This window comes from Pseudorca crassidens, chromosome 4 (assembly GCF_039906515.1).
Source record: "Pseudorca crassidens isolate mPseCra1 chromosome 4, mPseCra1.hap1, whole genome shotgun sequence".
Lineage (NCBI taxonomy): Eukaryota > Metazoa > Chordata > Mammalia > Artiodactyla > Delphinidae > Pseudorca > Pseudorca crassidens.
In genome coordinates, this window is record NC_090299.1 from 51,976,804 (window position 1) to 51,992,587 (window position 15,784).

Below are 15,784 nucleotides of genomic sequence, written 5' to 3' on the forward strand. Positions count from 1 at the left end.
ATCGGCAATATACTATTATTATGTAACCATGAAACCATTTAGACTGTTTGACTTAGCAACGCCATCCCTCAGATTATAAAGAGATTATTCAAACGGAGGTAAAAGATGGAAACATGAGAATGTTCATGGTAGCACTTGCTATAATTGCAACACAATAGGAAATGACCTTCACGTCTTCCTTAACGGACTATAAATCCCATGAAGGCAAAAATATTGTCTATCTTTTAATCTTGCGTCCCCACCACTAAGCGGTGTCTAAGACAGGGCAGGACTACACAAACATGTGTCAAATCCATCAATAAATTAGCAAACAAGACAATAAATGTCCATTAAAAGATAAAACAATAAATGACAGTCTATCCGCTCAGCAGGATATGGGGCAGCAGTTAAGAGTAATAATTACAGAGACCATGCAATAGAATGCACCCATTCCTACAATACGTGAGAAGAAGCAGATTTTTCAAGTGGCCCGTGTGCTCTAGTTACCATTAAAGAGACCCACTAGCCTGTGGCTGGGACTAGAAAGGGACATGAAGACTGAAGGAATTAAAAAAAAAGAAAGAAAATCCAAAGGAAGAAAGCCCCTGACATGGAACTGTGGGTGCATTCTTTGATTTGTTTTCTCTTTAAAAATTATTCTTGGGCTTCCCTGGTGGCGCAGTGGTTAAGAATCCGCCTGCCAATGCAGGGGACATGGGTTCGAGCCCTGGTCCGGGAGGATCCCACATGCTGCAGAGCAACTAAGCCTGTGCGTCACAACTACTGAGCCTGTGCTCTAGAGCCCGCGAGCCACAGCTACTGAGCCCGCGTGCTGCAACTATTGAAGCCTGCGTGCCTAGAGCCCGTGCTCCGCAACAAGAGAAGCCACCACAATGAGAAGCCCACACACCACAACGAAGAGTAGCCCCCGCTCGCCTCAGTTAGAGAAAGCTCGTGCACAGCAACAAAGACCCAACACAGTCAAAAATAAATAAATAAAATAAATAAGTTTATTTAAAAAAAACTATTCTTTAACGTTTTTAAAACATCATCTTGTGAAAAAATTAAAAATCAGAACTGAAAAAAAAAAATTAGGTCCAGGCCTAATTTTGAGTAACAACATAAATCATCTAGCGGAGTTTGGCTCACCAGCAAATCCTTTTAGTACCAACTCCTATTTCATTCCAGAAGAAATAATAAAAGGATAGATCATATCCACTAAGCATACTCAGTGCTGGGCTTGGTGCTTTACGTCCAACATCTCATTTAATCCTTGTAACCTATGAGGTGGATGTTATTATTATCCCCAGTTCACACATGAGAAAACAAAGAGTCAGTGATTGAGTGGCTTGCCATATACAAATAGCTGTGAAGGCACAAAGATGTGGGGTAAAAGCAAAAGTAGTACCTCCTTTAAAAAAAAAGACTAAGATAGGGATGAGTTTCCAACTTTTGCTTTGTGATCAGATCACAAATCACACAGGAGATCTGTGGCATAAGAGGGTAACAGCTATTCCAGCTTCCATCACGAAACAGCCCTGAGATCCTCACAAGAGAAGTCCAATTAGCAAATGTAGAAGGAAGGAGAGAAACAGAAAACCATCATTGGCACACTACAGTTAGTTGTTGCAGGCAAGATTTACTGAAGGATACTGAAATCAGTGGGCAGAAGTTGGAGGAGAAATCAAATATTTGCATCATTGCAAATTATCTCCCCAAGATATCTACAAATTAGAAAGAGAAAAATATTAACTTTACATGGGAGAAACCTAGTAGAAACCACCTTCACCAAGTGATTGAGATCAGCCTCACCAATAAAAAGACATAGTGACACTATGTACACCACATATGATACGCTGAGAAGGACATATAACATCTGGGCTATCCTTGCCCCAAATGCATAATCTCAGTCTATTCACGAGAAAACAGAAGACAGGGCCAAACCGAGGGCCATTCTACAAAATATCTGACCAGTATTCTTCAAAGGTATCAACGTCATGAAAGACAAGCAAAGACAGAAACCGTCCCAGATTGAAGAGGACTCAAGAAATATGACAACTAAATGCAATGTGGGATCCTGGAACAGAAAAATAATGTTAGTGGAAAAACTAGTGAAATACAAATAAAGTCTGAAATGTAGTTGATGGTACTGAACCAACACTGATTTCTCAGTTTGATAATGATACTGTGGCTATGCAACTTTTCTATAACTCTACAAATATTCCAAAATAAGAAGTCTCCCCCACCCAAAAAAAAAAGGTCACTGAGAGCAAAGTCCTATCACTAAACTATTGGCTCAGCTATGCAAGCAAACTACTTCCCATTTTGACCACTTCCAATTGCTTGAGTTCCTTCCTACCTGGTGAGCTAGTTTGATGGAATCTGGTAGAAAGACTCCTGGGTTTGGAGCCAGGAGACCTGGGTTTAGGCTCTGACTGCTTCACCTACTACCTGCTTGTCTGGCCTTGAGCAACTTATCACCTTGTCACAATCTTGATGTTCTTTACTATAAAATAGGTCTAATTATCCCCACTCCCACGAGGTTGCTGTGAGAATGGCAGGGGAAACATAGTAAGTGCTCAATAAAGGTTCGCCATTCTGGCTAGTGTTCTCAGAGAGGTTTTGTGAGGGGCTCGTGAACACGGATGAGAAGTGACTTTGCAACCTCACAAAGAAGCATCACCAGGGGCTCATTTCTGTCGCCGTTTACCTGTGAGTCTCCATCCAGCGCTGCTTGGGCATACATCTGCACAGACAACTCAAGGTCTTGTGATTGGTTTTGGTGACCATAGTAGTAAAGGTCTCCCATTTTCAAATACGCTGCAGGACAAAAAGGACAAGTGGTTTTATTTCAGACCGACCTTTTAAATGATTGGTCCATTTGCATGACTGCGAGTTTTTCCCACCCGAATCTGGATACAGGTACATCTTTAGGCTTCCTTGACGTGGGGAGGGAAAAAAAGATTATTGCACTGAGCACTCCCATTTCTAGACACATTTTCTTGCTTCGCTGGGTAGCTCTCCTAAATGGGTCTGTTTGTGAGAATCATAGTCTGCAACATCACAGCCCCAACAGCCAAGGTTGTTTGGGGCACCGAGATTTTGCTGCCTGGGTTTGATGACTGATGTGTATTTCTTTACTCTGTTTAAGCCATATATGTTATCTTTCCTCTGAGGAAAAAGTTTTGTTTGAGTGTATGTATCACTCAACGTCCAATCAGAATAGAATCTTCTTCAGGTAGTTCAAAAAAGGGATTTTAACACTGGGAACTGGTTACCAGGGTGTTGGAAGAGTTGAAAGGGCAAATGCGGAACAGTAGGCAACCCAGAGATTAGCAATGCAGGAAGCCACTACCTTCCTAGGCCTGGGGGCCAGCTGAGACCACAGAGGATGGACGGCCAGGCAGGAGTTGGAACCATGGAAATGCAGCCATTGCCAGAGACACAGCCCAAAGCAGAGAGAAGGGGAGAAATACTTGGGCTTCTCACCTCCTCCTACCCTGCAATCTCCTGCCAGCGCCTCCCATTGGCTGAAAATAATCAGATGTCACTGGGCAAAGGAGTCTGGGAACTGTAGTTACTGAAGGTCAGCCCTCTATCACACAGGGCAGAGCCAGGAAGACAGGGAATCCATCTGAGGGCAAAAAGGCAAAAGGCTGGCGCAGAGAATCTCTCCCGAATAGCTTTTTCTTTTGAATTCTCGCTGATTCCTTAGAAATGATGGGTCCAAGCATTCGATAGACAATGGATGAAGAGAAATGTATTGCTTGAGATTGAGAGCAGAGTTTAGGGAAGATCTTAATAGCCGAGATTTTTCACTCTGTTTCTTAATTGTTTAGAAATATTACACCACACAAAGCTGTTAGATGTTCCCTGTTACTAAAGATTAAAAGCCTCCAATTCTTCAAGTTAGCACCCATTTCTCTATACATACCAAATGAAGGAGCATCGATTTGAAAAACAGAGAAATTATAGTATCTCCAAACACAATTAACATCCAAGTACCTCTTGGCCAGGTCCTAAGGGGATGAAGGGGGAGAAAAAGTTAACTCATTAATATTTCTGCCAAGTGATTAGTTTTGCCTCCATAAAACCCAATTCATTATCCTTAACCTTAGAGCTTCTAGTCTGAGGAGAATACATTTACTTACTGGCCTCTCCTCACAGATGTGAGCTAAATTTGTCTGTGACACTTCAATTCCAGTTTCTGCTGCTAAAACATAATACAGCAAAGCTTCGTGCCTAAAAATAGATGATTAATAATAAATTTCATAGAGTGGCTCTTACTAATACTCACAGAGAGCTTTATATTCACACGTAAGAGGGCACAAAATAAGCAGTTTTTTTAAAACCACAAAATCATGAGGTTTTTTTTTTTTTTTTAAATAAATACTGTTGTTAAAAATACTGCATGCACTGATTTATTTTCTCTCTTAAAAGGCTGAACTCACAGATAAGGTTGGGGAGCTAGTTGATACAACAGCTACCTCTACTGGCCGAATGGTACGTCGCGTGCTGGCTGGGGAGCTGTCTATTAGCTTTGGGTCCTTGAAATCCTTCCATCTTCCATCCTCGCTTAGAGGAGATAAGTGGTATTAAGAAATAGCTCTGCACTTTTGGGTCCTGTTTTGCGAAGGGCTTTATGGGGCTTACGACTCTGAACAAGCTTAATTAAAGTTGAGCTTCTGTGGTACATCAGAAGTTTGGCAAAGGAGAGGCAGTTTGCAAGGGGCTTGATACCAATGGCCAAAAACACATCTGAAAAAAGTAAATATTCGACACCACTGGTAATTGAATAATTGCGAGACAATGAGACCACTTTTCATTTGTTGAGACTGGCACCTGATTCATAATACAGATGACGGCAAGAGCTTGGGGGAAAATGGACCTATTCCTACAACCACTGTTAGTGGGAAGCCAATTAATGGGATAGTTAGAGGTGAGGACTCTTACGAATGTACATACCACCTGGCCCAACAGTTCTGCCTCATGAGGGTTTATTCTAAGAAAGAATCAGAAACATGTGCAAAGATTCTGGGGCAACAGAGGTCATGGCAGAGCTGTTTCTATGAATTGGGGGAAAAAAAGAAACAAATATCTGAAAATCAGTGACTAGTTCAATTAACCCATGGCTCAGCCACTTTCAGACGAGGCCCTTAAAAATGATGTTGAAGAAGAGTATTCAAAGATGTAGAAAAATGTCTATGCCAAAGTTTCCGCTGTGTAAAAAAAAACAAAAAAACAAAAAAACAGGATAAAACACAGTGCAATTTCATTTTTGTAAAACAAAAATAAAACTGAATCCACACATGTACACACACACGCGAATACATATATGCAGGAAAAAAAAATCTACCAAAATGCTAACGGTACTTATCTCTAGGTGGTGAGAAGGCAAGTGGTTTTTATTTTCTTTTTAATTCTCTGATTTCCTCCATTTTAACCATAAATTGTTGTTTCTAAAGCTTATTTTCATTTTCCGTAGCTAATATTAAGCGCTATTTCTTAATTTTAGCTCCATCTAGGAGACGGTTTAAGAAAGGGTGGGGGGAGGTTGGGTTGGGGGAATAAGTAAGCAGATCCAAACGTCATCTTTTCTACAAGGCTAAAGCATCTCCTGGCAGGCCATCCCGTGGGGACAGAGGGAGGTGACTGGGGGGTCAAATCAGGACAGGCAGACCTTCAATCAGACATACTGCAGGTCACGGCCATGTGGCTGCTGAGTGCGCTGTTTGCTGGCCTCCGAGATACCCAAGGCAGCCGACCAATTAGGCATGACTCATGCTAAAGAGACAAGGCTGGCTAAGCAGCTTCCCCTGCGAGGACAAGTCACATCAGAGAACCACAACTGCAAAGGCAACAACACAAAAGACCCCCAGACATTTTCTTACATAGCTTGCAAGTATCGTGTTTGGTGACAAGAAACCTCGGAGCAGACCCCAAATGGGGGAACTAAATTTGAGGGAAGTTCGGCAGAAAGACTCCATCCTTCTACAATTAGGTCCCGTTCCAAAGGTCTTATAATCTCAAACACTCAGGTTTGCCCCAGTGCCTCAGTTTCCCCCACTGGATGGATGAGGGAAGGAGATGGTGTAGACTTGCCGGCCCAAGGTCAGATATCAGGTCGGCTCTCTCTGCTGCCATAACTGGATGAAATGGGGTTCCTATAACTGCAATGTAATAAAATGAGGTTTTCTTAGATAGCAGTTGGGCAGACTGTTAGAATTTTGGAGTGGAGGACACAAGGTTGACACTTCCTGTAAGAACAGTCACTAGGATAAATTTTATAAAGACAATACCTTGCCTCTAAAGTTACTTGGAAGATGGGGGAGAGAAGGGAGGAACACATTTTATAGGAAGACTTCAATTGACCAATTATTGTATAAGCCGGGAGGAAATCTCACAGAATTCTCAAGTATTTCCTTTGAGGAAGCACTGAAATCACCAAAGAGATGTCTAAAAATATTGATGTCAATAGAAACACTGAACAGAAATCCACCTCTGCCTTCCGTCTTGGAGAAGCCGTCAGCAGAGGCCGTAGACTCCAAAACCACCACCATCTGTTTTCATATATTGAAGTGTGAACTCTAGGCAAGGGTCAGAACACTGAAGAACAGACTTTCTCACCTTAAGACTTCGGAGACATGACACTTCTGCAGAAACCCTATCTGCACTTAGCCTCCTAGCACTTTGCTCTTACTTGTGTCTCAACTGAGTCTGCCTGAAAATATTAATTACAGATATTTCTATCCTTATATTCATGGAATAAACATTTGCTCAGTATGGGCTCTGTGCAGGAGGACCAAAGCCACAAAACTGTACTGTTCTTCTGAGAATTTCCTCAAGGTTTAGGAAGCTACCAGAGGTCAGCTTTATTTCCGATGCACTGAAGTGAAATAGTCCCCAGTCAGTCATTCTGATGGGGGGTGGGGGGCTGGGCAGGGATGCAGAGAGGAGGGGATTTAGAGTAAAGGATGTGTGTAGGGGCACACTTGCTACCCTCCCACTTCAGACTCGGCACATCCATTTATAGAACTTTTATAACGATACTTCTTAATAATCAATCCTTTGGCTGCTTTCTGTGAATTGTGAATTTGAGTAACTCTGAGCAGTTTCTCAAACAATTCTATTGTTTTCTCTGGGTTCTTTTCTGCCAATGTCTAAAGCAGCCCAAACTGGAAGGATAAAAAAAGAATCCTGGGGTCTCAGTGGAATTTAGGACCCTGCTCTAAGGCAAAAAGATGAATCTCTTTCAAGTGGAATCTTGCATGCCTGCTTGTCTTGCCTCAAGCTTACTAGAATCTGGCTAACCTCCTGGGTTAATTAAGTATTTGGGGTATATTTAAGACCAAGGACAGTAAAACACTTAGCTCACAGATGAAACACAAAGAGGGGTAAGACAGAGAGAAATGAAACAGGACAGGCGACCTCTCCTTATCGGACTTCTCCTGGTGTCCGAGGATAGCCTCGGGCATGATAACATTATCTTCAGTATTTTGCCTAAACAGCAAAATGCCCTTTTTTTTTCATTCACGCTCCTCTTTCAAACTATCCCACATAAATTTGGGAACAACACAGAAAAACACAAGCTCATCAAACTGACACATGTAATTTGAAAATAACGTCCAGAATAAATTCACTCACAGAAAATGAAAAAAGGGGATGGACTTGGGACATTGATGGATGACTTAGTTCTATTATAACAAAATAGATGGGACCCAAAAAATTCCACGTTGCGGTGTGGGGAAGCCAACGCTCATATATTTCCAATTTAACCCCTGAGGCATCTGGAGGCCCCGAGAGAAGGAAGAGAGAAAAGCACTTTTTCTCAAATATATTTTGACAAAGATAGTCCCACTATAATGGATACTAAGTGTTTCTTCCTGTTGATAGAAAATGGTCTCAAGTCCAGATTAAGACATATCTTTAACAATACTTAGCATCAGCATCAAAATTGGCAAGGATATGAAAAAACAGATATTTATATGCGGTTGATAGGACCGTACATTGGTCAAATATTTTGGAAAACAGTTGGCATTATCTTGTAAAGTTGAACATATGGTTAGCCTGTGACCCCACTCCTAAGTTCATATTTTAGAGAAACTTTTCCTATTTGTGGCAGGATATGCATAAAAAATGTTCACGGCCACACTGTCCTTAAAAAAAGATGGGAAACAACCCAAATGCAAGTTATTATGAGAATTGGTAAATAAATTGTGGTATATGACAGCAGTGAAAAGGAATGACCTACAGGTACATGTATCAAAAGATATGAATCTCAGAAACATCAGGTGAAGTAAACAATAACAAAGAAAAGCAGTGAAGAATTATATGTAATAGGATTCTAATGATATGAAGCTCAGAAACAAGTCCAATCTATTGCTTAGATTTGCTATATCCATATATAGCAAAACTATAAAGAAAGCAAGGGGCGGAGCAACCATAAGATTCAGGACAATGGTTAGTTCTGGATATTGGCGCCACAGGTGGGTTTAATATGGGAGGAACATGCAGGGGGCTTCGACGGTTCATTTTCTTAAATAGGGTGGTAGGGCTATAGGTGTTCATTTTATTGTTCGTTTATGCTCTGGAACTTACATACATATCACCTACTATTTGGTATGTATCAATTACCGTGTGATAAAAGAAGGGAAAACAACTTACCTGGCTCAGGTCACAGCTCCAGCTCAAAAGCTCAGCTCCTTTAACCTGGATTCTGAACTAGCTCCCCCTTTCATGTTCTCCCTTCTCTTCACCATCATTCACAGAGGTTTGGTTAGGAATCTCGGAACCCAGCTCTGTCATGTCACTACCCTCTCCCAAAGCCATCAAGGGCTCCCCACTGCTCCAGAAGCTGAGTAAAAAGTATATGACCTGCTATTTAAAGTCCCATAATGCAGCACCTCTTTGGTCTTGTCATATCGCACTCCCTTTTACAAATTTTACCCTCAAGGTAAACTGGTGGCTTAAAAATTTCTAGACATACCCTGAATTTTCCTATTTCTTTGTTTTTGTTCCTGTGATTCCCTTCACTAGAAGTGTTGTTCTCTGCATGACTAAGTGGAAATTCCACCCATCCCCCAAGGCCATATCATCTGTTACCTCCGTTATAAAGGCTGACCTAAGTCCCCCAAACCAGGTAGCATCTTTCCTTCCTCCAAATCCCCGATGCTCTTTATATACTGCTCATGGCTCTGGAGTTACAGTTGTTCTGTCTATTTGCCTTAATTCATTCTCTCAGTAGTTTTTGAGTACTTTCCAGTTGCCATTAAGTGCTGGGCACTGGGATACACATCACAGGGCAATCCACAAGGAAACAGCCATCATGACCCATCCAAGGACAGAAGGGAGTAAGGAGTTAAGCAGGATTTCTGGGCAGAGGGAACAGCAAGTGCAAAGGCCCAGAGGTCAGAGAGAATATGAGGCATCTGAGAAACTGCAGGTAGTTTAGTACCAGGAAGAGATGAGGCAGCAGGCTTCCCCAGCCCTACTTGTGGCATCCCCTGCAGCTACGGCAAGGCACCCTGCCTTTAAATGTACCCACTAAAATCTGCTGAACTCAACCCAAACTCACCAACAGTGTAGACCACGTATAATCCTTAGCTCCCCCTCCCTCCAAATCAATCATGTGATGTGGCTGAATGTTCTAAGAAAGACAGCAGGCCATGAAATCTTAATTCCTCTTGACTTTCACAGCAAATTTTTAAATGCACTCCCTGAAGTGCTTTGTGATTTTAAATTCAAAAGTCGGCAAGAAGGATAAGCTATTAGCAGATACTCTCTTTGTGGGAAAGTGTCAGACATCTTGGGGTGTGTGTGTGTGTGTGTGTGTGTGTGTGTGTGTTGGGGGGTGTTTACAGATATGCTCTCCCTTTGGGAAAACCCCACATATAAACATTTTGATATCTGAATGCTTAGTTTCCCCTAAGAAGTTGTGGGGAGTAAAGGGTGGGAAATTTGGAGGATGAGAAGTAGAAATGGGCAAAAGTCAAATTTGGGAAACGTTCAAATTTCATGAACTGAAGCTTACTTGGGAAACAAATAAAACAGCCCACAAACTGTAAGGTGTATCAATTGGAAAATGATCATTTCATTAAAAAATAGAACTACCATATGACCCAGCAATCCCACTACTGGGCATATACCCTGAGAAAACCAAAATTCAAAAAGAGTCATGTACCAAAATGTTCATTGAAGCTCTATTTACAATAGCACAGAGATGGAAACAACCTAAGTGCCCATCATCGGATGAATGGATAAAGAAGATGTGGCACATATATACAATGGAATATTACTCAGCCATAAAAAGAAACGAAATTGAGCTATTTGTAATGAGGTGGATAGACCTAGAGTCTGTCATACAGAGTGAAGTAAGTCAGAAAGAAAAAGACAAATACTGTATGCTAACACATATATATGGAATTTAAGAAGAAAAAAAAAATGTCATGAAGAACCTAGGGGTAAGACAGGAATAAAGACACAGACCTACTGGAGAACGGACTTGAGGATATGGGGAGGGGGAAGGGTGAGCTGTGACAGGGCGAGAGAGAGTCATGGACATATACACACTAACAAACGTAAGGTAGATAGCTAGTGGGAAGCAGCCGCATAGCACAGGGAGATCAGCTCGGTGCTTTGTGACCGCCTGGAGGGGTGGGATAGGGAGGGTGGGAGGGAGGGAGACGCAAGTGGGAAGAGATATGGGAATATATGTATATATATAAGTGATTCATTTTGTTGTGAAGCTGAAACTAACATACCATTGTAAAGCAATTATACTCCAATAAAGATGTTAAAAAAAAAATTTCTTTCTGATTATGCAAAGTAAGGCCACAGATGATAAACTTTTAAAAGATGATAATAATAAACATTGTTATTCAGTGCTGTTTTCCCTGGGCTCATTTTCCCTGAATTTCCTAATTTGAGATTCTCATTCACTGAGGTGCTATCTGCTAATTACGTGGGCACCCATGGACCAGAGAAGAAAATGGCACTCTCTTGGACTTATATTTTAATTTTTGATTGAGGTTCGGATCCGAGTAGGATCAGTGATAGGTGTGCTCTAATGTCTTTGAAGCAGTGGACCGATGGGATATGTGCTGATTTGCATATCCTTTTTAGTTATTATGGAAATACCCAGATCATTTAGGCAATAAACGAGCCAAGAAAATATGGCCCAAGGAAAAGTAAGACAGAATTCGAGGGCTTACAGAAGAAAACAGAAAGACGGACTCAGGTAGAGCTTGGAGAAGTGTGCGCTTATTTGTAAAATCAAGTAACTGCAAATAGGGGGCATTTACAAGTCCTCATGTGCAGGGTCTCATCCCATTCAGCACAGGATGAAATTTGCTAACTCCATCAGAAGAAGCTTAGAAAGAGTGAGTCTGTTTGGCTGTGACACTGGAGGTCTGGTGAGTGACTTCCAGAAATCCTAGGGAAGATGCGATAAAATATCTACCGGAAGATGTAGCCTGAGCCCTAAACACACTGCTTTCGCTCCTTCCCACAAACAAGGTGGAAATCCTGGACTTTCTGTGGCCTGCCAGTGAGAGGCAGAGGGTCAGCTAGGATCCCCTGTGCTGTCTCCAGACTCTGAAAGCAAGAAGAGCAAGCTTGAAGGGAAGAGAAGTCAACGTATCCATGTGTCTCTCAATTTGATGAATACGGATGCTCCCTCTAGAGGACTAATTTTTGTGTATAATTAAACATGGAAATGCTGTGTTTTCTAATCAACAGCCAATCAGTCGGTGATACTCTGAATATCATTACCGGGAGGCTGTGATTTCCCTGCAAATTGCTTTTTCGGTTTCATTTTAAGACTCCATCTCATAAGACTACACTGACAGATTGAAAGGTAAGGACTGAGAAAGTTCAATCTAACTTACCACGAGCCCTCCAGGTAGGCGTTGAGGCCTTTGCGAATGACGTGGCCCAAGTAGCCATTTTTCTCGGCTACATGCTTTGTCCATCTGCAAAGGAAACAGAAGAGAACATATCCAAACTATGGCAAATTAAATAATTGCTTTTGACTTCGTATGATTTCAATAAATCCCACTTGGGGAATATTTTGCTTCTTAGAATTTTTATGGAGCAACAAACCAGAACTGAATGTTAAGAAGATAAAGAAAGATACATTTTGAGAGCCTTGCATTCAGTGCCGTTTCTAATGAATGCTTAGGAGTTATCATTTTGGGGAAAAAAAGATGTGAAAAGCACCTAATGAAAAATGTCTACTAACATGGAAAAACATAATCTTTATTAAGAGTTCTAAAAAAAAAAAAAAAGAGTTCTAGCAAGTTGATTTCAGAAGGACAGCTCTTCCTAAACAAAGACTCCAAAGAGAGACATTGCCAAAAAAGATTAAATCAATAGAGTACCTGATGGGTGTAGACATACCGAGAGGAGATTTAGACATGGAAGGAGAATGTGGAGATCGAGTACATAGAAATGATAAATACACAGAGAGAGCTAAGCAGATAAATAACAATAAAAAATAATTATTATTCCATAGAAAACAAAAAGTTATGCAAGAAAGAAAGAGTAGTCATAGTATACTACATGGCTCAGCTATGAATAGTGTTAAATTGTCATAATAATGTAAACACTGATACCAATCCAACCAAACCAGTGATATATTTATGGGGAAGATGGGAGAGGGCAGGAAGCATGAGCATGCAGGGTAGCAATAGGTGGCAGAGTGAAAAAACTATATCTCTTTATCTTTCCCAGTGAGACATCATTAGACAAGGCCTATAAAGGGTATAACAAGAAATAGTGGTTTAAGCATGTTATTTAGACATAGAGGCAAATAAAAAAGAAATAATTAAAAGATGAAAAGTGATTTATTCCAGGGAGCAGGAAATGGAGTGTGTGGAAGGGAGGCAGAGATTTCCTGTTTTTTCTTGTCAAATTATTACCTTTTTTAATTAAATTTTTGTTTTTAATTTTTGTCTTTTCAAACGACTTGGCTTTTTATGCGCATGTGTAACTGATAAAAATAAAGATGAATTTTTTAAAATGCAAGAAAGGGCTTCCCTGCTGGCGCAGTGGTTAAGAATCCACCTGCCAATGCAGGGGACACAGGTTCGAGAGCTGGTCAAGGAAGATCCCACATGCCGCGGAGCAACTAAGCCCATGTGCCACAACTGCTGAGCCCATGTGCCACAACTACTGAAGCTCACCCGCTCTAGGGCCTGCATGCTGCAACTACTGAGCCCGCATGCCACAACTACTGAGCCCACGTGCCACAACTACTAAAGCCCGCACACCTAGAGCCCGTGCTCTGCAACAAGAGAAGCCACCGCAATGAGAAGCCCGCGCACCGCAACGAAGAGTAGCCCCCGCTTGCCGCAAATAGAGAAAGCCCGTGAGCAGCAATGAAAACACAGCGCAGCCTAAAATAAAAAAAAAAAATTTTTTTAATGTGGAAAAAAAGAATAAAAGAAAACTCTATTTTCTCAGGCATGGTGAATATAGTATTGAATATATGGCTTTCCCTTCATACGCAATATCTGGCAGGTTCTTACACAACAGCCTTCTCGGGATCTCGAGGGAATGTCTCCAGGTTGCCTGTGATATAGTAGAGAGAACACCACAAGGTTCCTTCTATGTGTCCGCCTTGTGCAGCCTTATGGAAATATTCACCAGCTAATGTCTGTAAAGAGATGAGCAAACGTCAGTCTCGTTAGTGAGAAGTCCTCCTGGGCTGGTTTCATCAGAACTAAGGTCCTGAGGCACTTAACGCCTGATATCATCACAGGTTTATAACTTCTAACATCTTTAAGAAAACCAAGTCAAGTTCCAGGAAGACAGCCAATCACAGAAGCTGGCCTCTCTACATGATAACCTTGACTGTAGCTATTCTGTTAAGTTTACCCAATAAATAAGATAACAAGACACTACGAATATCATTATCACCTTATCAGATCCTCACATAACCCCTGCCAGCCAGACAGAAGACAGCATCAAAAGTCGCACCAGGTGAAACTTCAGGCATTTGCTTCCCTAACCTTGCTTAATACCTTTTTTCAAACTCAGACACAAAAACTTCATTTCCAGTAGGAAGGTGAGAATTAGAATATGACAATAAAAAACCCATTCTGGCAGATGTGTGGGAGGACTAAAAGACATTTGCAATGCATAAAATACACAGCTTCCTAGGAGTCAGACAGAGGCGGAGGGAGAAAAGAAAACGAACACTTAGACGGGTATACATTCCACTGATTACTATTATTATTCCCAGGCAGTTAACTGCCATTTTTAAGTATGGGCTTTGGAGTCAGACAGACCTGGGTTCAAATCCCAGCTCTGCTCCTTACTAGCTGTGTGACCTTGGGCATGTTAGTTAATCTCTCCAACTAAGAGAATAACTCAATTTCTGCAACTGAAAAATGTGGCTTCTGACAGTAGCTAGCATGAAAGTATGGTGTGAGGATTAAATGAGATAACGTGTGTTCGAGGCTTGGCATGGCGCGTCACAAAAAATAATTTTTTTCTGATGCCCGACCCCCAACTCTGATGCTAGAGCTTGCCCATCCCATTAAATGCTACCTTTTCTTCCAATCTCAATAAATGCCAAACACTCAGGGGTCATCCTGACTCCTCTCCCTGCCTCACACCTCACGTCCAATCATCGTCAAGTCCTAATGCCTTGACCTTCAAAATATACCCAGAATCTAGTCACATCTCAGCGCCTCTTCTGATACTGCCCATCCTTTCTCACTTGGATTCAATGCATTAACCCCCTTGCTCTTGCTCTTGTCTCCTCCAAGCCCAGTCTCCACCAGGATCCAGGAGGAACCTGTTAAAACACAGCGTCTCCCCGCCCTGTTCAGAGCTGTCCCATCTTGCTCAGCGTAGCTGCCTCCTTGACATGATTTTCCACCTCCTCGCACCTTCCTTGCTCTCTGGTCCTGCCAGTTCAGCCTCCCTGCTATTCGTCAAGCACACCAAACCTGCTTTCTTCTCTGGGCTTTTGCCCTGGCTGTTCCCTCTTTCTGGGATGTTCTCCCAGACATTCACAAGACTCCTTTAGGAGTTTGTACACTGTCACATTATCAGAGAGACCTTCTCTGATCTCCCTTATAAAATAGCATCCCCCAATCTCTAGCCTCTCGGTCCTCCTTATCCTGCTTTATTTCTCCCTGTAACACTCACTTATCCCACCTGCCCTCATACTATATGTTTGTTTATTATCTTTCTGCTCCACTGCAATGTAAACTTCCCCAAAGCAGGGACTGTTTTGTCTGCTGCTGTATCCCCACTGCCTGGAAGAGTGCCTGGCATAGGGTGGGCATTCAATTAATTTGTTGAATGTACTGGTACTCAGATTATTATTACCATCATCAATATTATTATTAATAACAAGGGGTTTCCATTTCACATGGGGACCAGGTCTTGACGCCACTTAAGTGTATGACTCTAAGTTATGAAACCTTTCAGAGCCTCGGTTGCTAACTCTGTTAAATGGATGTAATAATAGTAACTATCCCAGAGGGTAGTTAGGATGACATGGGATGGCACACAGAAAGTGTCTGTGAGTGTCTGACCTAGAGGAGGTGTTCGGCAAACATTTAAGATTGTTACTGTTATTTACATTATTATTAAATCTGGTCTTATACCAGGCAACCCTATTTGGACCCAGCTTTCTTTGCTTCCAGTAAGATCAGTCATCAATCTCCGCACCATCTCTCTCTCATTGTCACCTTGCATCATCTCCCTCTCCTCTCCCCAGCGTAGGCTTCCTCCTCCATGAAGCCTTCCTGACTGCTTTGGCCTTCACTATTTCCCCTTTCCAGAACTGTTT

The 15,784-nt window shown here is 41.8% G+C and overlaps 1 protein-coding gene across 2 annotated transcripts in view; it reads right to left on the reverse strand.

Moving 5' to 3' along the window:
* Positions 1-15,784, reverse strand: part of SEL1L3 (SEL1L family member 3) — a 97,402-nt gene that overhangs the window by 12,331 nt on the left and 69,287 nt on the right. The window contains exons 16-20 of one of the 2 annotated variants that reach the window (XR_010942952.1): positions 13,506-13,633; positions 11,865-11,948; positions 4,131-4,221; positions 3,469-3,998; positions 2,690-2,799 (exon numbers count right to left, since the gene is read on the reverse strand). Coding sequence is in view for 1 of the 2 variants with exons in the window: in XM_067735668.1 (XP_067591769.1) it covers positions 2,690-2,799; positions 3,914-3,998; positions 4,131-4,221; positions 11,865-11,948; positions 13,506-13,633 (498 nt within the window). In the remaining variant the exon portion in view is untranslated. The remainder of the gene's footprint in view (positions 1-2,689; positions 2,800-3,468; positions 3,999-4,130; positions 4,222-11,864; positions 11,949-13,505; positions 13,634-15,784) is intronic. The other variant, XM_067735668.1, reaches the window with a different exon arrangement.